We start from the raw sequence: 22,398 nt of genomic DNA, 5'->3' as shown, positions 1-22,398 counted from the left end.
TCTGCAACCACATTCGCTTTGCCCGGATGATACAGGATAGTAATATCATAATCTTTTAGTAACTCCAGCCATCTGTGATGTCTTAAATTTAGGTCCCTCTGCTTGAACAAATGCTACAAACTGCGATGATCAGTGTAAACTTCACAAGACACCCCATAAAGATAATGCCTCCAAATCTTAAGAGCGTGAACAATCGCAGCTAACTCCAAATCATGTACCGGATAATTCTTCTCGTGGGGCTTCAGCTGACGTGAAGCATATGCAATAACTCGTCTTTCCTGCATCAATGCACAACCCAAGGCAACGCGTGACACGTTGCAATACACTGTATATATTCCCGAACCAGATGGTAACACTAGCACGGGTGCTATAGTCAGTGCTGTCTTGAGCTTCTGAAAGCTTGACTCACAATCATCGGACCATCGAAACTGAACACCCTTCTGGGTTAATTTGGTCAAAGGTGTTGCAATAGATGAAAAACCTTCCATGAACCGACGATAATAACCTGCTAAACCCAGAAAACTTCTGATCTCAGTCTCCGAAGTGGGACGATGCCAATTCTTAACTGCCTCAATCTTTTTTGGGATCAACTTTAATACCTTCGCCCGATACAATATGTCCCAAAAATGCAACAGACTCTAGCCAAAACTCACATTTAGAGAACTTAGCATATAGCTTTTGTTCTCGCAATGTCTAAAGGACTACTCTCATATGCTACTCATGTTCCTCCTTACTGCGCGAATAGATTAATATGTCATCAATGAAGACAATGACAAACGAATTAATATATGGCATGAATACCTTGTTCATCAGATCCATGAACGCTGCCGGGGCATTAGTTAAACCAAAAGACATTACCAGAAACTCATAATGACCATATCTAGTACGGAAAGCAGTCTTCGAAACATCCGAATCCCGAATCTTCAACTGATGGTACCCCGACCTCAAGTCGATCTTAGAGAATACCCTAGCACACTGCAATTGGTCAAATAGATCATCAATACATGGCAACAGGTACTTGTTCTTAATAGTGACTTTGTTCAATTGGCGATAATCAATACACATCCGCATTGTTCCATCCTTATTTTTCACAAATAATACTGGTGCACCCCAAGGTGAAACACTCGGTCTGACAAACCCTTTGGCTAGTAACTCTTCAAGCTGTTCTTTCAATTCTTTCAATTCTTTTGGAGCCATGCGATACGGTGGGATAGATATAGGCTGGGTATCTGAAGCCAAGTCAATATAGAAATCAATATCACGATCAGGTGGCATACCTGGAAGATCTGAAGGAAATACATCGGGGAACTCCCGAACTACAGGCAGTGAATCAATAGCCGGAGTCTCTGCAGTAATATCCCGAACATAGGCTAGATAAGCCAAACAACCCTTCTCAACCATGTGTTGAGCCTTTATAAAATAAATAACTCGATTAAATGAACGAACAGGCGAACCCTTCCACTCCAGCTTAGGCAATGCTGGAATAGCCAAGGTAACAGTTTTGGCATGACAATCTAGAATAGCATGATATGGAGACAATCAGTCCATGCCCAGAATAATTTCAAAATCGGTCATCTCAAGCAATAGGAGATCTGCTCTACTTTTGTAACTGCAAAATGTAATAATACAGGACCGGTAGATCTGGTTCACAACAACAGAATCGCCCACAGGAGTGGACACATAAACAGAAGTACTCAAGGACTTACGAGAAACACCCAGGAATGGAGCAAATAGAGATGACACATATGAATAAATAGATCCTGGATCAAATAATACTGAGGCATCTTTGCCACAAACAGAAATAATACCTGTAATCACGGCATCTGAGGCCTCTACATCTGGTATAGCCAGAAAAGCATAGAACCGAGCTGGAGCGCCAACTATCTAGCCTCCGCCTGGCTGACCTCCACCTCTAGGATGGCCCTCACCCACCTGTCCTCCTACCTCTGGGTGGTCGGACTACTGGTGGAGCAACTGGTCCGGTAAGCATAGGCTGCTGACCCTGCTGTACTGGTCTACCCCGAAGCCTGGGGCAAAACCTCCGCATGTGACTGGGATCCCCGCACTCGTAACAACTCTTCGGTGCGATGGGCTGCTGACTAAGTGTCTGGCCCTGGGGACCTGAATACCCACGGAAAGAACCCTGAATAGTTGGTGGGCGATAAGAACTCTCTGGTATAGCACTGAAATAAGGTCGTACTGGAGCACCTCGAGGAGGTGGTGGGGCTGGATATGGGGGTCTGCTGGACTGTCCCCTCACGAACTGACCTCTGCCCCCGGACGGAGCACCTCTGAACTCTCTAGAGTACCTGAACTGCTTATCTCTCATAATCTGCTCTCGGCTCCGCTGACGTACACCCTCAATCCTCCGGGCTATCTCCACAACTCGCTCATAAGAAGTACCCATCTCAACCTCTCGAGCCATAGTAGCCTGAATACCAGTATGTAAACCGGCTACAAAACTTCGCACTCTCTCCGCCTCAGTAGGGAGTATCATTAGTGCATGGCGAGATAATTCAGAAAACCTCGCCTCATAATCAGTCACTGACATCTGACCCTGCTGGAGCTACTCAAACTGAAACCGCAACTCTTCCCTCTGAGAGGGTGGAATATACCTGTTCAAGAAGATACGGGTGAACCTGTCCCAAGTCATGGGAGGAGAATCTGCTGGTCTGCCAAGAGCATAAGACTGCCACCATCTACGGGCTCTACCCTCTAGCTGAAAAGTAGTGAAATCAACCCCATGGGATTCCAATTGTACAGTCTATCCTTGCAACGATCAATGAAATCCTGTGGATCCTCATGTCGCTCACCCCCGAAGACAGGAGGATGTAGTCTAGTCCATCTGTCCAATAGTTTCTGAGGATCGGCGGCTATAGCTGGCCTGGGCTCAGGTATAGCTGCTGCCACTGGCTGGACTCCACCCACGGGTAGTGCACCCTGGGTCTGATATACAGTAGTTGCCTGTCCATGAGCCTGCGCGGTAGGGGTCTGTGCTCCCCCGCCCGCCTGAGATATGGCTGGGTATTCCGGAAATAAACAGGCCTGACTCATATTGTCCATGAACCGCAGCATACGACCCATGACGTCCTAAAATCCTGGTGCAGATATGAAATCCATCGGAGCTCGCTCTGCCACAGGTACCTCACCCTGCTCCTCAATAATGGGATTCTCTGCTGGATCCACTAGCGGCATAATTGGAACAGTCCTGGGACATCCTCGCCCTCTACCACGGCTTGGAGCCCTCCCCCGGCCTCTGCCTCGGCCTCTAGCAATCGGGGGAGTAGCTCTTCCCTAGTCTGGAATCTCATTAGAGTGTGTTCTCACCATCTGTGAGAGGATAAGAGAAGGTTATTTAGTACTACATCAATTGCACGATGGAATATTAAGAAAGGTAGTTTCCTAACACCATATAGCCACTCGAAGATAAGTACAGACGTCTCCGTACCGATCTGCAAGACTCTATTAGTGCTGCTCATAACTTGTGAGACCTACGTGAAGCTAGTGCTCTGATACCATGTAGTCACGACCCAATTTCATCTATAGGTCGTGATGGCACCCAATACTACAGCTAGGCAAGCCAACTAATAAGTCAAACGTACATTGGTTAAACTTTTATTCCAAGAAAAGAATAAAATACCAACTTCTACCAATGTGTGTGCCAAGACCCGGTGTCACAAGTGCATGAGCATCTAGTAGATTATACAAAACTCCCAATACTGTCTGAAATGAAATAGACAGAATATAAATATAAGAAGAGACACTGGTAGCTGCAGAACGGCTCAGAAAGGCAGCTCACCACTATGCCTCGGGATGACGTGGGTATGTAATGATAGGTCCTCCACTAGTACCTGTCTCAGATCCTACACAAAAAGTGCAGCAAGTGTAGTATGAGTACGTAAACAACGTGTACCCATTAAGTATCAAGCCTAATCTCGAAGTGGTAGAGACGAGATGACCGACTTTGACACTCACTATGGGTCAATAACAATAACTGAAATAAAACTAGAATATTTAAATCAGCATGATTTACAGAATTTACAATAATTTGTTTAATCAGCAGAGATAATCAAATTCCTTCAAATGTAACAATTCTCAATATATTAATTAAATTCCTTCAATTCAAATAGTTTCCAATTTATCAATTAAACCTCATTTACAGGAGTAACAATTTATTCCTTAACAAGCAAGAATAATAATTCATTAAATTTCAAGGATTTTTCAATTTATTAAAATTAGCTTCACAAGCTGAAATAAATTATTAAAGTATCGTGTAATTATTATTATTAAGCACGATTTCTGCCGAGGACGTACGGCCCGATCCAGAGTGTTGTGTACACTGCCGAGGGACGTGCGGCGCGATCCATAGATGCATCTATCCTGCCGAGGCGTTCGGCCCGCTCTACATGAAAGGAGGATATTTTCTTATGTGCCTCCGAAAGGAGAGTATATTTATTATAAGATAAATTTGGGAGGAGAACAATTTCTTTTAACAATTAATTGATTAAAGCAGACAATCAAGCCTGTGAGATTTTCATCCTTTAATATCTTTATCTAACAATTCACAATATATTCATATAGATATCAATTAATATAAATAAATCAAAGAATACAATTTACACAAGTAAGGCATGCTTTGAGTCCTAAACTATCCGGACTTTAGCATTAATAGTAGCTACGCACGGACTCTCGTCACCACGTGCGTACGTAGCCCCCCACAATTAGCAATAATTATTTAATTTTAATCACCTATGAGGTAATTTCTCCCTCACAAGGTTAGACAAGAGACTTACCTCGTCTTGCTCCAATTTAATCCACTATAAGGCCTTTTTCACGATTATCCAACTCCGTCTGACTCGAATCTAGCCAAAATAATTTGATACAATCACTAAATATTATAGGAATCAATTCTATAAGAAAATACTACATTTTAAAGAAAAGATCTCGAAATTAATTAAAAATTCGCCCGCGGGGCCCACATATCGAAATCCGGCAAAAGTTATAAAATCTGACAACCATTCAATTACGAGTCCAACCATACCAGTTTCACTCAAATCCGACTCCGAATCGATACCGAAATCTCAAAATTTCGTTTCTATGAGATTTCTAAACTTTTCCAAATATCAATATCAAAACATTAATTTATGGTGAAAACAATGATATACTTGTATATGTAGACCAAATCCGAGTTAGAATCACTTACCCCAATATTTTTTCCTTGAAAATCTGCCAAAAGTCGTCTCTACTCAAGCTCAAGTTCGTCAAAAATGGCAAATGGGACGAATGCCCTCTTTTTATAAAACTGCCCAGCAGCCTTCAGAACTGGTCCTCGAACTGGGCCTCGATCGCGGCTTCGATCACAGGCTCGATCCTGGACCTCGGTCATGGCCTCGATCAGGGCATCGAGGTTGGGCCTTCGATCAGGGCATCGAGCATGGGCTTTCGATTAGGGCATCGAGCCTTACCTTCAATCATGTCCTCGAGCTGGACCTTCGATCGTGACTTCGATACTGAGCCCCGTCCCTGGCTTCGACTCAGGCCTCGATCATGGGCTCGATATCTGGGTTTGATTTGGGGCTCGATCACAGCCCAGAATATACAGCAGAAGGGAAAATTGCAGCAGTTTTTTAAGTCCAACTTTTGATCCGTTAACCATCCGAAACTCACCCGAGGCCCTCGGGACCTCAATCAAATATACCAACAAGTCCTAAAATATCATACGAACTTAGTCGAACCTCTAAATCACATCAAACAACGCTAAAACCATGAATCATACCCCAATTCAAGATTAATGAAACTAAGAGTTTTTAACTTTTACATTCGATGTCGGAACCTATCAAATCAACTCCGATTGACCTCAAATTTTACACATAAGTCATAAATGATATAACGGAGCTATGAAAATTATCGGAAATGGATTCTGACTCCGGTATCAAAAAGTCAACTCATCGGTCAAACTTTCAAACTTAAATTCTTATTTTTAGCCATTTCAAGATTAATATTACTACGGACTTTCAAATAAAATTACAAGCACGCTCCTAAGTCCAAAATCACCATACAGAGTTGTTGGAATCATCAAAATTCTATTCCGGGGTCGTTTTCTCAAAATATTGACCGAAGTCAAACTTAGCACTTTAAGGCCAACTTAAGGAACCAAGTGTTCCGGTTTCACCTCAAACACTTCCAAATCTCGAACCAACCATCCCCGCAAGTCATAAATCATTACAAGCACCTACGAGAAGTTTTATTTTAGGGAACGGGGTTCTAAAAGTTAAAATGACCGGTTGGATCATTACAATATATTTCGAGAGTCAAGGATCACAAAAGTTCCAAGGTAACAATATATTATGATCAATGCCAGTTTTTATTTCATATTGATTTTTTCGAATATTCGATATACTGGATATTTTAGAAATGAAATTAAGTGAAGTATTGCTTTTAGTAAACTTGATTGGACGTATAGAGGATCTTTATCTTATTTTTCCACATACAGTTTCGTAAACATTCTGTAGCATCAGTACAAGTCATTGTGACCTACGCTCATTTGAAAATTTTGCAATCTTGCAAATATTTTATGAAGTTAGATTAGGTAAAAGTAAAAGTTGAATACTATTTTATTTTGCTAAAAGTAAGAAACATATTTTAATGTATTAAAAGGAAAAAAAGTGAGAAACTTGGGTTAGTTCTTAACGGTGGAGTTAGGAGAACTTTTACCATTTTAGTTCTCTTTTTGTTAGTATAAGAGTTAAATGGATCTCAGTAATTAATCATTTTATGATCCACATGGCATAAATTTATTTTTAATCACCTCATAACCCTTTTAAATTTATTTTTAATCCTTAAGTTTATAAAATTGTACTTTTGCCCTAATTTTAAATTATACCCTCCTTCTTATTTCTTTTTTAACACAAATCTTTCTATTATGTAATCTCTCTATTTCTCTCTCAAATTGCTATTGCTATTGAAAATTTTATTTAGTAATTGCTATTTATTATTTGAAAATTAGGAGTGAAGTTGGCAACTCTCTCATACACATCTTCACTTTCACATCTGATTTTTCCTCTCTATTTACATTTATTCCCTTTTTCTAATTTGACAACTCTTAGCTACATTTCTTTGTCACTTTTGATTGATCTGTAGATTAGAAAATAAGTTATTAAAATACATGAATTTTATTAAATATGTTTAAATTCTCTTATAGCGATTTAACTTTCGACCATCAAACTCGTTAAGCCGACATGTCCAAAATGAGTCATAAACTAAAAATAAAGAAAAGAAAACACTTAAAATACAAGTAGACCCCTCGAAATCAAATTTGGTTGGCTGAAGTCCCATTACTTATGAGTTATGACTCCATACTTTTCGACCAAATTTTCTGCCCTTCTCCCATCCTTATTTATTTACACATTTAAAATCTCCATTCCTCCAACTCCTTGCAAATTGAAAGCCCCTTTTGTCCTCCTCTTTTATCAATTATTTTTTTAAAAAGGAAAATAGTTAAATAATACAACTTTTCCCTCGTTCTCTTTCTTTTATAACGGTCACGTTCTTCCTGTCATCTTGGCTTATTACATATATAAAGCTACGAAGAGTTTCTGAGGATTTTTGGTGGAGTTGTTTGTTGATTTCTCTTCAAAAGACCTCCATAATACTACAACAACAACAACAACAACAAAAATAAAAAAATAAAGTGAAATATATGGCAGGAAAATGAGGTCTGTAGCCTTAATGTTTTTAACATTTCACGCACTTCAATTGTTTGCTGATAAGAGGGTCTCAGATCCACTTTACATTTAGGAGTGTTTCAAAAGTCACCATAAGCATTTTGTGTATATTGGGATATAGAAGTTACAGTGGCCATTGCGTTAGTTCTACTGGTGCAATTGTGTTTATTGGTGCTAATTAGAATATAATTTGTGTTCAATTAATTCAATTCGAAAAATTTATGTCGAATGATAAAGAACTAAAAATGTTAAATTATTCGTTTTCAACCAGTGTAAAACATTCAAGTTTACTAAAGTTGCACATTTGGTAAACAACTAAAAGTGCATTAAATTTATAACAATAATAAACTTTCTTTCCGGGTTGGAGATTTTTGCCAAAGGCAACACATTACCTCTTTTATACATAATAAACGTTCTTTCCAAGAAATTGAAGCAAAATTTCAATCATATCGCTGAAAAAGAGACCCTAAAAGAAGATCAGTAAAGAAAGAGAACAACTTTATTTGGATGTTCTAAACTACATCTCTTTCACGTAGAAAGAGGTTGATTCCATCAATCAGAACATATTTTAATAACTATTTTCTACATGTACAGTATTGTACGTAAGACATACGTACATACATGCACGTACTACACCCTTTTGACTACACGAACCTTCAGACCATGTTTCACTAGCATGATAATAGAAGTAGTGGGAGAAATATTTTGAGCTTCCACTAGTTGGATATGGTAATTGTGTATGATGGTGGCTGCCACTATTTTCAAATGAGTGAATGCCATATTCTTCCCTATACAAGTTCTTGGACCTGCATTAAACGCCGGAAATTTAAAAGATGGCTCATGTTTGATCCCTCCTCGTTCAGAAATCCATCTCTCTGGTTTGAATTCTAAGTAATCTTTTCCCCATATAGTCTCCATTCTCCCCGTTGAATAGAATGGTATAATCAATCTCGTTTTTGGCGTGACATGGTGACCGCTAGGAAGGATGTCATGTGCTAGTGGGACTTTGTGCTCCAAAGAAAGTGATGGAAAAAACCTAAGAGTTTCGCACAAAGCACCATGTAGATAGACCAATTTCAGCATTTCTTCGTTGTTGAAAAACTTGAGGTTTTCCTCTTTCTTAAGATGCAATTGTTGTTGAATTTCTTCTCTAATCTTTGTCTCAACTAAGGGATTTTTAGCCAAGAACCAAAAAAACCAAGTGATAGCTGAACTTGTACTATCTCTCCCAGCTAACATTAAATTCAAGAAAGTATCCCTGAGAAAATTTTGTAAAGTACCCAAATCTCCTTTGTTCCATGAATTATACATTTTAATATATGCAGCTAAAAATGTGAACTCTTCATCTTTGATGGTTTTCTTCATTAGTTCCTCTTGTTTCTGTGAAATGCAAGGATACAGGAACTCATCAAAAGCCTCCCATGCTTGGGTGAGTTTCTTTTCTTTACCAATTTGAAGCCATTTTTGCAACTTCCAGCAGCTTTCTGGTATTATGTGTCTGAATAGAAGTGCATCAATAGCGTCGGTGAACGCCTTTTCGCATGGCACATGAGGAAAGTCAATGGACAAGCTTCTTGGATCATGATCAAGTAACAACTTGGTAATAGAATCAAAACTTAATCTTTGCAAAATGTCTTGCAAATCTAATGAATTGCCTTGTTCGGCAAAAGCATCAAGAATTGGTCGAAATCGTTTTTCAATAATGTTCCACATGTTCCTCTCTAACAAAGTTTGGAACTTTGCATGACTCATTATGGACATGGTGGTCTTCCTGTGAAGCTCCCATAATTCCGAATCAACGTTAAAAATGCCATTTCCCAAGATATCAAATATTTTACGAAACTCAGGTCCCTTTGGATAGTTTGAGAAGTTTTTACTGAAGATATGATGGATATTTGCTGGATCACAAGTAATCAACATGTCCATATAAGCAAATATAGGACCTTTGAACTCAAATGTGCCCCCAGTTTCTATAAGAACCTTGGTTATATAATCATGGATACGATGAAAATTTAAAATTATTGCTGGCAACATTCCAACGAATGGCCAATATGTTGGAGCTGAAGTTTTTGTCCATCTATTTCGGAGGTAACATGTAATAAAATAAGTGAAACAAAGAATTATCAATATAAGAAGAGAATATTTAAGGAAATCCATTGAGAGTTGGAGGTTTTCTTTTCCAATCTAGCTTTGGGCTTAGTAAGTTTTGTTGTGTTAAGCAATTCATTCGGACCTTCTATGATGTTATATAAGAGCTGCAATATTCCGACATTAAAGTTTGAGAGGGTCCCAATATATTTAAATATTCTAATATATTAAGATAATTATTTGAGGACATAGACTGTACACTCTTGAAAAAGAATGGGCGATTTCTTTCAATTGTGCACGTTCTTGAAAAGCAAGTTGACTTCATGAGTTCATTCAATTTGCTTTCGTTACTCTTGAATTGCTCACACTAACTTTTCAAGATAAGCATCGAGCTTTTGGATTTCAAGATTTTTTTTAATGGAGAAAAGAATATTTATTTTGTTTTGCTTTTTACCCGATGTCTGATATTTGTTTTGTGGTCCGATCAAACTACATTTTATCCCTATAAATTTCATTTTTGGAGTAAAACACTCCGTGCTAAAGACAATTTCTTTCTCAGGGATTGAACTTAGGATATATAGATAAAGATGAAAGAATGCAAACTATTCCACCACAACCTAGTGGAGGAACGAATAGATATTTTCATCTTGATGGCTAAATATGAACAAAAAGACATGGAAAAAAGCATTTGAGTTTTTAAAAAATAGCCCAAAAAATGAAAAGAAATATAGTAGGGAATGATTCTCTCTTTAATGAACCATATGCGGCATGAATTTGGATTAATAGAGTTAGTAGATACGGAATATCAATTGATTATACCGAAAAGTAACAAAAGAAAGTTTTTCAAACAAAAGATATTGTTTGGGTCGTTAAGGACAATCTATCTATATCTATATTATATTAAAAGCACGAAAATCCTTAGCGAAATATCATTTATCTTTTTTACCCTATAAAAGAAGATTTCACACTAGATAAGATAATTATTTAATTATTTTACTAACATTTAGGAATAGCCATTTAATTTGTTTTTCTAATATTTAGGACTTCAAAATCAACTAAATTTTATATTAAATATTTTCTTATTTGAATTACACAACCCAATTTTTTTTTTTAAAGAAAACAAAAACATTTTTAACCGATTAATTCAAACTGATTTCTTTGAAAAAGAATTCGAGCACTATGACGATTTTCACCAGAGGACCTTTTGACTTAAGTTCTTAGGCTATTATAAGAATATAAAAATTTCAAGACTGTTTATTCCTTTTAGGTTTTAGGACTCGTTATAACTACACAAAAAGACTTTTGAAACTTGTGGTCTTAAAAGCTTGGGTAAAAGTTTTGGGGGGCCATGACATTTGTGTGGTAATAAAAGCTTTTGAAACTTGCGTGTCACGACCCAAAATCTCACATGTCGTGCATGCCTATCTCCATACTAGGCAAGTCAACAATCTCAATAAACCACCATATCGTTGAAGTTTAAAAACAAAATAACTAAATTCAGCGGAAGAAGCTCACAATTTCAAATATAACACTCCCAAAACTCAGTGTCACTGAGTACATGAGCATCTAATATGAATACAAAGTCTGACGGATAAAAAAAAAATCAATGTCTGAAAATATAGAACAGTACAATAATTAAATAGGAAAGGAATTGAGTCTGCGGACGTCAAGCAGCTACCTTGATAGTTCCCAACAGAATTAACTTCGAAATCTAGTTGCCGTCGTATCCGGGAGCACCTGAATCTGCACACGAGGTGGAGAGTGTAGTATGAGTACAACTAACTCAATAAGTAACAAGACTAACCTCTGGGCTGAAAGTAGTGACGAGCTCCGCAGGTACAGTCCAGTATAAATAATGGTACAAAAATATAGTCATGCTTTCAAGTTTAACAGTTAAACTCAGTACAAGTGAAATAGATCAATACTGCATGATATAAGGAATATGACATCTCAGTAGAAAGACCTCATGTAAATACTGGTCACAAATTATTCGGTCACTAGGTACTGTTTATGGCCAATCCAGCCCAAAGGTGTTCCAACCCGTATATAAATACACATCGACTGACAGTCAGTCACTCAGTACCGTATAAGGCCAATTCAGGCCTGGGATAATTTATCCCCAAATGTAAATGATACGGAAAAGATCCATGTCCATGTAAATTCATTACAATATAAATAAGTAAGGCAAGTCTATGCCTTTGGAAAATTCATCCCGAATATATATAATTATCTACGCTCACTGGTAGTGTGTACAAACTCCGGAGGGGCTCCTTCAGCCCAAACTTGATATAAAGCCTATATGGCTTATTGCAGGCGGGCAGTCCCGGTCCGTATTATAATAAAGCTTATAATGCCTGCTGCAGGCGGGCAGCCCCGATCCATAAAATAGTAAAGCCTATAAGGCCTATTGCAGGTGGGCATCCCCGATCCATAAAATAGTAAAGCCTATAAAGCCTGCTGTAGGCGGCATCCCTGATCCATATAATAATAATAATAATGTATAAAGCCAATATGGCCTGCTGCGGCACGCAGCTCGATCCCACAAATATCCTCACAATGGATGAATATGACTGAGTGTAAACTGTATATTTTTGAAATAATTAATTCAACAGCAACACGACCCCATGGGTCCCAAATATTGGCACGTAGCCTAAACATGATATTTACTAGGAGCCTCAACTCAATTTCTCCAACACGTGGAACATGTTCAGATAATAACATGATTCATTAATTTTACAACTGCACATGATTTATTCAAGACACAATTTCTATGGTGTACGTCCACATGTTCGTCACTTATCGTGTGTGCCACCTCCAAACAATTTATAGCATACCAATTTCGGGGATTCATACCCTCATAACCAAGTTTAGAAATGTTACTTACCTCAAACCGTCTAAATTTTTACTCTGCTAGGCCCTTGCCTCGTGAATTGGTTTCCAAACGCCTCGAATCTAGCCACAAATTACTCGATTCAATTAATAAAATTTATTGGAATTAATTCCATAAGAAAATACTAATTTTCCAACAAAATCCAAAATTTAGCTCAAAAATTGTCTGTGGGGCCCATGTCTCGGAACCTGAAAAAAGTTACAAAATTTGAAAGCTCATTCAATCACGAGTCTAACCATACTAATTTTACCAAAATCCGACCTCAACTCGACATCCAATTCATCAAATCTTATTTCCAAATCCCTAAGTTCAAATCCCCGATTTATACCTTAAAAACATGTAATCAAGTCGGATTATTCGATGATAATTTAATATTATGGAGTAGAAATAATCACAAGTTACTTACCTAAAGATTTCCCAAGATTTCTTCTAAATCCAAAAACCATGCTTGAAGGTCCAAAAAATGGCAAAACTCGGAACGCCTTCTAAATGTATACTGTCCAGGGGTTCCGCACATGCGACTCACTTAGCCGCTTTTGCGGTCTCGCAGGTGCGAGATTTCAATCGCTTCTGCGGTTTTGCCAAGCCTCCACTGGAGCCGCTTCCGTGGGCTCGCATTTGCGAGGCTCGCTCCGCTTCTGCGATGGCTGGTGCGCATATGCGGCTTTGCACCTGCGATCAAACCTCCACATGTGCGAAAATATCAGAAGCAAAAATTTCAGCAGTGGTTTTAAGTCCGAATTTGATCTGTTAACCATCCGAAACTCACCCGAGGCCCCCGGGACCTCAACCAAATATACCAACAAGTTCTAAAATATCATACAAACTTAGTCGAGCCTTCCAATCACATCAAACAACACTAAAAACACGAATCACACATATATTCAAGCCTAATGAACTTTGAAACTTCCAATTTCTACAAACAATCACGAAACCTATCAAATCACGTCCGATTGACCTGAAATTTTGCACACAAGTCATAAATGACATAACGGAGGTATTCAAATTTTCAGAATTGGATTCCGACCCCGATATCAAAAAGTCAATCCCCGGTCAAATTTCCCAAAAATTTGACTTTCGCAATTTCAAGCCTAATTCCACTATGGACCTCCAAATAATTTTTCGGATACGCTCCTAAGTCCAAAATCATCACACAGAGCTATTGGAATCATCAAAACTCTATTCCAGGGTCGTTTACATATAAGTCATCATCCGATCACTATTTTAACTTAAGTTTTCAATTATGAGACTAAGTTTCTCATTTCACTCTGAAATCTTTCCGGACCTGAATCAACTAACCTGGTAAGTCATAAAACACCTGTAAGGCAAATTGAGGAGTAAATGGGGAAAACGAGGTTATAATACTCAAAACGACCGGTTGGGTCGTTACATTCTCCCCCACTTAAACATACGTTCGTCCTCGAATGTGCCAAGAGCGGTTTTCAAGCCATCCTACCATGCACATACTCGGGGGTGATCCCACGCCACCTTATTCTTTATAAATTGTATAGGCCTGATAACACAACATAATTAAAAATTATTACATCAACCTTAGCCCATAAACCTTGGAATTCAATTTCCAACATTTAGAATTTCTTTTCAAGAACTGAACCTCACATCAACACGTTTTATGAGTCTGAACAAGCTGTATTAAGCCATAACCAAAACCCCGGATATAATCAGTTAACATACTACTCAACTCGCAAGCTCATAGCACCATTTTCGATCACATTAACAACTCCAAAGTAACCGGTAATAGTATTAAACCCCATATCAAACAAAACCTCATTATAAAGCTTTCGCACTGCTGATAATGAAAGAAACACGCGAAATCTCATAACATATTATCATTTAGACAAGTCATGGAGTTCTCCCGCCCCAACTAGAACCAAAATCACTTTCTAAGCCGACTTTCAATATTATCCTCCCAATATACCGTAATCAAACCTGATAGTACCCACTCTAGGTCCAATAATCTTATATTATTAAACACAATTATCCCATTGACATGCCACATCAATACAACTCAATCCACAACTGCGCAACCTTGTACCCAAAATGGAAGATGTCTCAAAGTAGAGAACCGTATTGTAAGTTCAACAAGCACCACCACAACTGTAATGCTATAAGCTCATTATATATAGTAGAACCAAGACACACAAATTTAATAACAGTGATTGTAATGCTATAAGCTCATTAATATAGCAGAACCATTGCACACAAGTTTAATAATAGTAACCAGCTCTTCTAGAGCTCACATTAACATCACTCGCACGGATAACTCACGTGCTATAGTATCAATATCTAAACCTGCACGGACAACTCACGTGCCAATAATATCAATAATTTGAATATCAACAGTCTATCACATTCCAATAATATCATTATATGGATCCGCATGGACAACTCACGTGCCAATAACATAATCTGCATGCATGGTCACATGCCTTTAATTCAAGCATATTATACACGAGCAATCAAATAAGTACACATGAACCATCATAACTGATCACAACTCCAGCACTCGCATGGCTTTCACATCCTTTATGCACGATCATCCCACTAGGAATATTCCCATAAGTCCTTGTCACGACCCAATTTCCCTTTTATATGATGTCCTGACGGCACCTAGTCTCTACGACTAGGTAAGCCTAACATTTGTGGAATAATGAAATGAAAACATAAATTTAACAACTAACTGTAGCAGTAACAACATAACTAAAACAAGGTAGAATGAAATACCGCAGTAAAATAAAGAATGAAATTTAACAGGAATGAAATTATAGAAGACAACAGTTCAGTACACAGAGATAGCAACAGGGGATCTCCCGAGACACCGTCTCGTAGTCCCAAACGTAAATGTGTAGTACAAGAAGATCTCCCGGAATACCGTTCCGTAGTCCCAAAGTAAATATGCACTACAGGGAGATCTCCCGGAATACCGTTTTGTAGTCCCAAAGTAAATATGCAGTACAGAGGAATCTCCTGGAATATCGCTCCGTAGTCCCAAAGTAAATATGCAGTACAAGGGGATCTCCCGGAATACTGTTTCATAGTCCCAAAAGTAAATATGCAGCTCAAATAATAGAATTAACAGTTACAACACAAAATCCTACTATTTGGACAAAGTACAAGTCAAGGAAAACCAGGAATTTCACTAAACATGTTGCACGGAGTTCAGATAAGCAATTAAGGCTAGTAGACATGCTATTCTAAGCTAACAGGATACTACACATGCTGATGTAACTCAAATGAGAAGGAAACAGGTTATTACTTAGCAGAAATCAAGTTTTTACAACAATTAGCCCGTGTACTCACTCGTCACCTCACATACACGACACTCACATATCAAAGCCGTACCAAATCCTAACGGGATCTCCCCCACATAAGGTTAAGGAAGCCACTTACCTCGAACCAAGCTTAATCTATCGATCACAATGCCTTTCCCACGAATATCCGGCTCTGAATGGCCCAAATCTAGCCAAAAGCAATTACATATCATAAATACAACCATAATAGACTCATCTAATTAATGAAATCAATACTTTAACAAAAATTCCGAAATTCGCCCTAAAAGGTCGACTCGGGACCACGTCTCGGAATCAGGTAAAAGTCACAAAATACGAACACCCATTCACTCACGAGTTCACTCGTACCAATTTTATCCAAATCCGATGTCTAAATCCCAATCAAAACTCAGAAATTCAGTTAGGGAACTCTTCCCCCATTTTCCCAACTTTTCAATCCAAATCTGAAATTAAATGGAGGAAACAACTATAGATTAATGAAATACAATGAAAAACTAGTAATGAATCGTTACCCCAAAGCTCTCTCTGCAAATCCTTCAAAGAATCGCTAATTTCCGAGCTCCCAAGTCCAAAAATGAAGAAATGAATCAAACCCTCAAAATTCTTTCTTTTTTGCCCAGCGAACCCGCTCCTGCGACCTTATCATCGCACCTACGATGCCGCTTCTGCGGCTAGGACTCTGCACCTGCGAGGTTTCATTAAACTCCAGATTCCGCACCTGCGCGCCTAAGTCCACATCTGGGGATGCGCTTCTACGTCTACTCGTCCGCTTCTGCGGAACCTTGGGTCCTTCTCATCTCCGCATCTGAGACAGCCCTTTTGCAGATACGGCTCCGCTCCTGCGTCTCACTCGTCACATTTGCGATCACTTACTCCCAGGCCCAAAGGCGCACCTGCGATCCTAACCTCGCTTCGGCGAGGCCACACCTGTGGACTCCCCACTGCAGGTGTGAAAACACCAGATACCAGTATGTCAGAAATACTTCTAAGTCCAAGCTTTCACCCGTTAAGCACCTGAAACTCACCCGCGGCCACCGGGACCTCGACCAAACATACCAACTAATCCTAAATACCATACGAACTTAGTCGAGCCCTCAAACCACATCAAACAATACTAAAATCATGAATCGCCCTCCAATTCAAACTTAAAGAACTTGAAACTTCAAATTTTCACAACCAATGTCGAAACCTATCAAACTACGTCCGATTGACCCCAAATTTTGCGCACAAGTCATTATCAACATTTCGGACCTACTTCAACTTCCAGAATCAGAATCCATCCCCGATATCAAAATTTCCACTACCGGTCCAAATCTCCAAAAAACAATCGACTTTTTCCATTTCAAGCCTAAATAAACTACGTACCTCCAAAACACAATCCAGACACACCCCTAAGCCCAAAATCACCTAACGGAGCTAACAGAACTGACGAAACTCTATTCCGGAGTCCTATTCACACAGTTCTGACTAAGGTCCAAATCCTATGGCTTAAACCTCCATTTAGGGACTAAGTGTCCCAAAACACTCCAAAACCCAAAACGAAACCTCCCGGCAAGTCACACAAGCAGAAAAAGGTATAGGAAAAATAGTAAATAGGGGATCGGGGCTATAACTCTCAAAATGACCGGCCGGGTCACTACATTCCTCCGTGCCACATATCAATAAATCATACATCAGTAGTCTATTAGCTAGGTGAGTATCACAATACCGATGGCATCCGAAAGTCAGAACACAATGCGCCTTTTGAAGTACATACCCTTCTCAAGAATTACCGAGCAGTTATAACATTCATTTAAATATCTGAAACTGACCATGTTGTCTATAATTCATGACCTTCCCTTTAAGAATGAACTGCCACCTTGTACATGTAAATCTTAATCCCGCACAACACACCGCATCCATCATGCCATCATGTGACAAACACAAGGATCTCATTATAAACTTTGAGTCACCAGCAAATTACATACCCGATTATCCTATTTTCTCCGATTCTTCTTATGAATTACCCTTCAGTTGTCACTTTCCCTTGTCAGAACACTACGATCCTTGCCCTAAACTCACTACAAGACATCCTAACATAAAATCGCATCGCCCTAATGCCCATAAGGTACTGTATTCTTCTTAATCACTACAAAAGTACCACAACCGAGATCCCCACACTGAAAAGACCTTATGTGGACTTAAAATTGTTCATTTTTACCTTTCTTGCACTGAAATGTAGAATCCATAGTCATACAGAATTATCGCAAGTCCCGATACCATCCAGTGTAAATAACTGATTCTGGCGATATACAAATTCAGAAAATTTTTGAATCGACACATATTCATTTTGAATTCATTAGAACCCTTTCGAAAGTCACATACTATGCTCAAATCTAAATTGTACCGTCCAAACGGGCTGAAAGTGTAATGACCCGACCGGTCGTTTTGAGCATTTACGCTCCTTTCAACTATTTGAAGTCTTGAATAACTTCCTACGAGGTATTATGACTTGTATGAATTATCGGTTTTGGTTTTAAGGTATTTCGGAGTTAGCTTGGAAGAATAAATTTCATATTGGAAGCTTAAGTTAAAATAGTTGACCAGATATTGACTTATGTGTAAATGACTTCGAATTTGTATACTGATAATTCCAATAGCTCTGTATGGTGATTTTGGACTTTGGAGCGTGTCCGGAAAAGTATTTGGAGGTTTGTAGTAGAATTAAGCTTGAAATGGCGAAAGTCAAACTTTTTGGGAAGTTTGACTAGGGATTGACTTTTTGATTTTGGGCTTGGAATCTAGTTTTGAAATGTTTTATAGCTCCGTTATGTTATTTATGACTTGTGTGTAAAATTTGAGGTCAATCGGAATTGATTTGATAGGTTTCGGCATCAAATGTAGAAGTTGGAAATTCTTAAGTTCCTTAAGCTTGAATTGGGGTATGATTCATGGTTTTAGCATTGTTTGATATGATTTGAGATTTTGACTAAGTCCGTATAATATTATAGGACTTGTTGGTATGATTTGACAGGTCCCGAGGGGCTTGGGTGTATTTCTTTTTGGATCATTGATTGAGAGATTAGTAAGGTTAAAAAATTTGAGAGTTTGATCGTGGTCAATATCGGGTCAAGACGATCTCTTTTCAGTGTTTTGAGTACGTGATCAGGTCCGTAGCGTATTTTATGATTGAAATTCATATATGGTTTGTATCTGGTAGATTTCGGATGGTTAACAGATCAAAATTTAGACTTAAATAGCTGCTGGAAATTTCTGCTGCTGGAAAAATCGAGGCCATGAAAAACCGAGGTCATGAAAAAGACCGAGGTCATGAAATAAATCGAGGTCATAAAAACCGATGACTGAAGGCCGAGGATCGAAGGCCGAGGACCGAAGGTCGAGGGCCTGGACAGAACTGTAAGTTATAAAGCATGGGATTTCGTCCCATTTTCCATTATTGTCAAATTGGAGCTTGGGGAGGGGTATTTTTGGGAGGTTTTAAGAGAAAATATCGGGGTAAGTGTTCTTAACTCAATTATGATTAGATTACCCGAATCCATCATTTGTTTTCACTATTTAATTAGTGTTTTGAGATTGAAATTTGGGAAAATTTTAGAAATCTCATAGAAACGAATTTTTGAGATTTCAGTGTCGATTCGGAGTCGGATTTGAGTGAAACTGGTATGGTTGGACTCATAATTGAATGGGTTATCAGATTTTATGAGTTTCGTCGGATTCCGAGATTTGGCCCCAATATGCGATTTTTGAGCTAAAATTCAAATTTTTATAGAAAATTAGCATTTTCTTATGGACTTAATTCCAAAAAAATTTATTGACTGAATCGAATTATTTATGGCTAGATTCGAGGCGTTTGGAGGCCAATTATGAGGAAAAGGCATACCAGAGTAAAGAATTACACGGTTTGAGGTAAGTAACACTTCTAAACTTGGTTCTCAGGGTATGAATCCTCGAATTTGGTGTGATATAAATTGTTTGGAGGTAACACTCACGATAGGTAACGAACATGTGGACATGCACCATATAACTTGTGTCTTGAATAAATCCTGTGCAGTTGTAAGATTAATGAATCATATTATTACCTGAATATTCTCTACGTGTTAGAGAAATTGAGCTGAGGCTCCTATTAAAGATCATGTTTAGGATACGTGCCAATATTTTGGGACCCATGGGGTCGTGTTGCTGTTGAATTAATTGTTCAAAAATATACATTTCATACTCAGAAATAATTATCCATTGTGAGGATATTTATGGGATGGAGCAACGCAGCAGGCCATAATGGCTTTATACATCATTATTATATGGATCAGGGCTGCCCGCCTGTAGCAGGCCTTATAGGCTTTACTATTTTATGGATCGGGGTTGCCTGCCTGCTGCAGGACTTATAGGCTTTGTTATTACACGGATGGGTATTGCCCGCCTGCAATAGGCCATATTAGCTTTGTATTATGCTTGGGCTGAAGGAGCCCCTCGGGAGTCTGTACACACCCCTAGTGAGGATAGATGATTATGTATATTCGGGATGTATTTCCCAGGGCATGGACTTGCCTTAATTATTTGTATTATAATGAATTTACCTGGACATGGATCTTGTCCGTATCATTTATATTTGGGGATAAACTACCCCAGGGCTGGATTGGCCTTATACGGTACTGAGTGACTGATTGTCAGTCGATGTGTATTTATATACGGGTTGGAACACCCCTGAGCTAGATCAGCCATAAACAATACCGAGTGACCGAATAATTGGTGACCAGTATTTACTTTAGGTCTTTCTACTGAGATGTCATATTCCTCATATCATGCAGTATTGATCTATTTCACTTGTACTGAGTTTAACTGTTAAACTTGAAATCATGCCTATATTTTTATACCATTATTTATAATGGACTTTACCTGCAGAGCTCGTCACTACTTTCAGCCTAGAGGTTAGTCTTGTTACTTATTGAGTTAGTTGTACTCATACTGCACTCTGCACCTCGTGTGCAGATCCAGGTGCTCCCGGATACGACGGTTGTTAGAATTCGGAGTTCTTTCCATTGGAGACTATCAAGGTAGCTGATTGAAGACCGCATACTTGATTCCCTTCCTATTTAGTTATTGTACTGTTCTATATTTCAGACAGTGATTTTTTTCAGTCAGACTTTGTATTCATTTAGATGCCTATGTACTCGGTGACACCGGGTTTTGGGAGTGTCATATTTGTATTTATGAGATTTCTTCCGTTGAATTTAATTATTTGGTTTAAAAACCTAATAGATATGGTGGTTTATTGATATCGTCGGCTTGCCAAGTATTGAGATAGGCGCCATCACGACAGGTGAGATTTTGGGTCATGACAGAAAGACACAAGCCCCATTAGCATAACAGCCCCCAAAGAAGTAACCCTACCTTAACACCACCAATCAAATTCATACTCCGTGCGTACTACATCTTTCAAAATCACAATTTAATCATCTCATTATTTTTCATAAAGTGTAATATAACCCGCAATCAAAAAATTTGCTTACTCAAGTCATCCCCGATCTCAACCTGTGCAAGTCATAACTAATTCACAAGTGTACCTCGAAACGAAACCAATACCTCACACAATCGCGCAATCAAATCGTAGATAGCAGACTCCCCCACTTGGCCCAAAGTCATATAACAAAACATCTAATATCTCACCATACCTAGATAATATCTAAATTGACCATACTAAGAAATAAAAAATCAACTCTGGTCTTGTCCCCCAATAATTTCCACATACGACTGATACACTCGGTATACAATTATAGTATCGTCCACCGGCATAGATACATGAACAGATGAAACTAAAGACTTACGAGGCATATCCAGAAAATGAATAAAATATGATGAAGCATACGAATATGTGGAACCAGGGTCAAATAATATAGATGCCTCCCTGTGGCACACTGAGACAATACCTGTGATCACTGCATCTGAAGCAACAACATATGGTCTGGCAGGAGAAGCATAGAATCGGCCCTGACTGCCACCTGATCGGCCTCCCCCTCTTGGGCGGCCCCTAGCTGACTGAGCCCCACCCCGAGATGGTTGGGCGGGTGGTGGAGCAACAGGTGCAGAAGTATTAGCCTGACTCTTCTGCTGAACTGGACCTCGCGTATGGCGGGGACAATATTTCCTCACATGACCCAGCTCTTCACACTAATAGCACTCCATCTCGAAGAATGGTGGCGAGTTCTGAGGCGGACCTCAAGAACCAGAATAACTACCAGAAGAACCTGGTACAGATGATCCCTGAACTGATGGTGCACAGGGCGTACTCGGGGCTGGAAGTGCACTGAGAGATAACTGCCCCTAATGAGATTTGTATGAACCATGGCTGGATGATATACCACGGTGAACTGGACGACCCGTCTGAGCGTGT

The 22,398-nt window shown here is 38.9% G+C and overlaps 1 protein-coding gene across 1 annotated transcript; it reads right to left on the bottom strand.

Annotated features, from left to right (window-relative positions):
- Positions 1–8,354: 8,354 nt before the first annotated feature.
- Positions 8,355–9,924, bottom strand: LOC107811905 (alkane hydroxylase MAH1-like). The gene has a single exon (XM_016636896.2). It carries the CDS (start codon positions 9,879–9,881, stop codon positions 8,355–8,357), a length of 1,527 nt encoding a protein of 508 aa, XP_016492382.2. The 5' UTR covers positions 9,882–9,924.
- Between the last annotated feature and the right edge of the window lie 12,474 nt (positions 9,925–22,398).

Source organism: Nicotiana tabacum, chromosome 24 (genome assembly GCF_000715075.1).
Source record: "Nicotiana tabacum cultivar K326 chromosome 24, ASM71507v2, whole genome shotgun sequence".
NCBI lineage: Eukaryota > Viridiplantae > Streptophyta > Magnoliopsida > Solanales > Solanaceae > Nicotiana > Nicotiana tabacum.
This window is presented reverse-complemented; position numbering and strand designations above follow the sequence as displayed.

Bases quoted from the DNA above. Each gene is read 5' to 3' on its own strand.
- LOC107811905 (XM_016636896.2), bottom strand. From the start codon at position 9,881: ATGGATTTCCTTAAATATTCTCTTCTTATATTGATAATTCTTTGTTTC.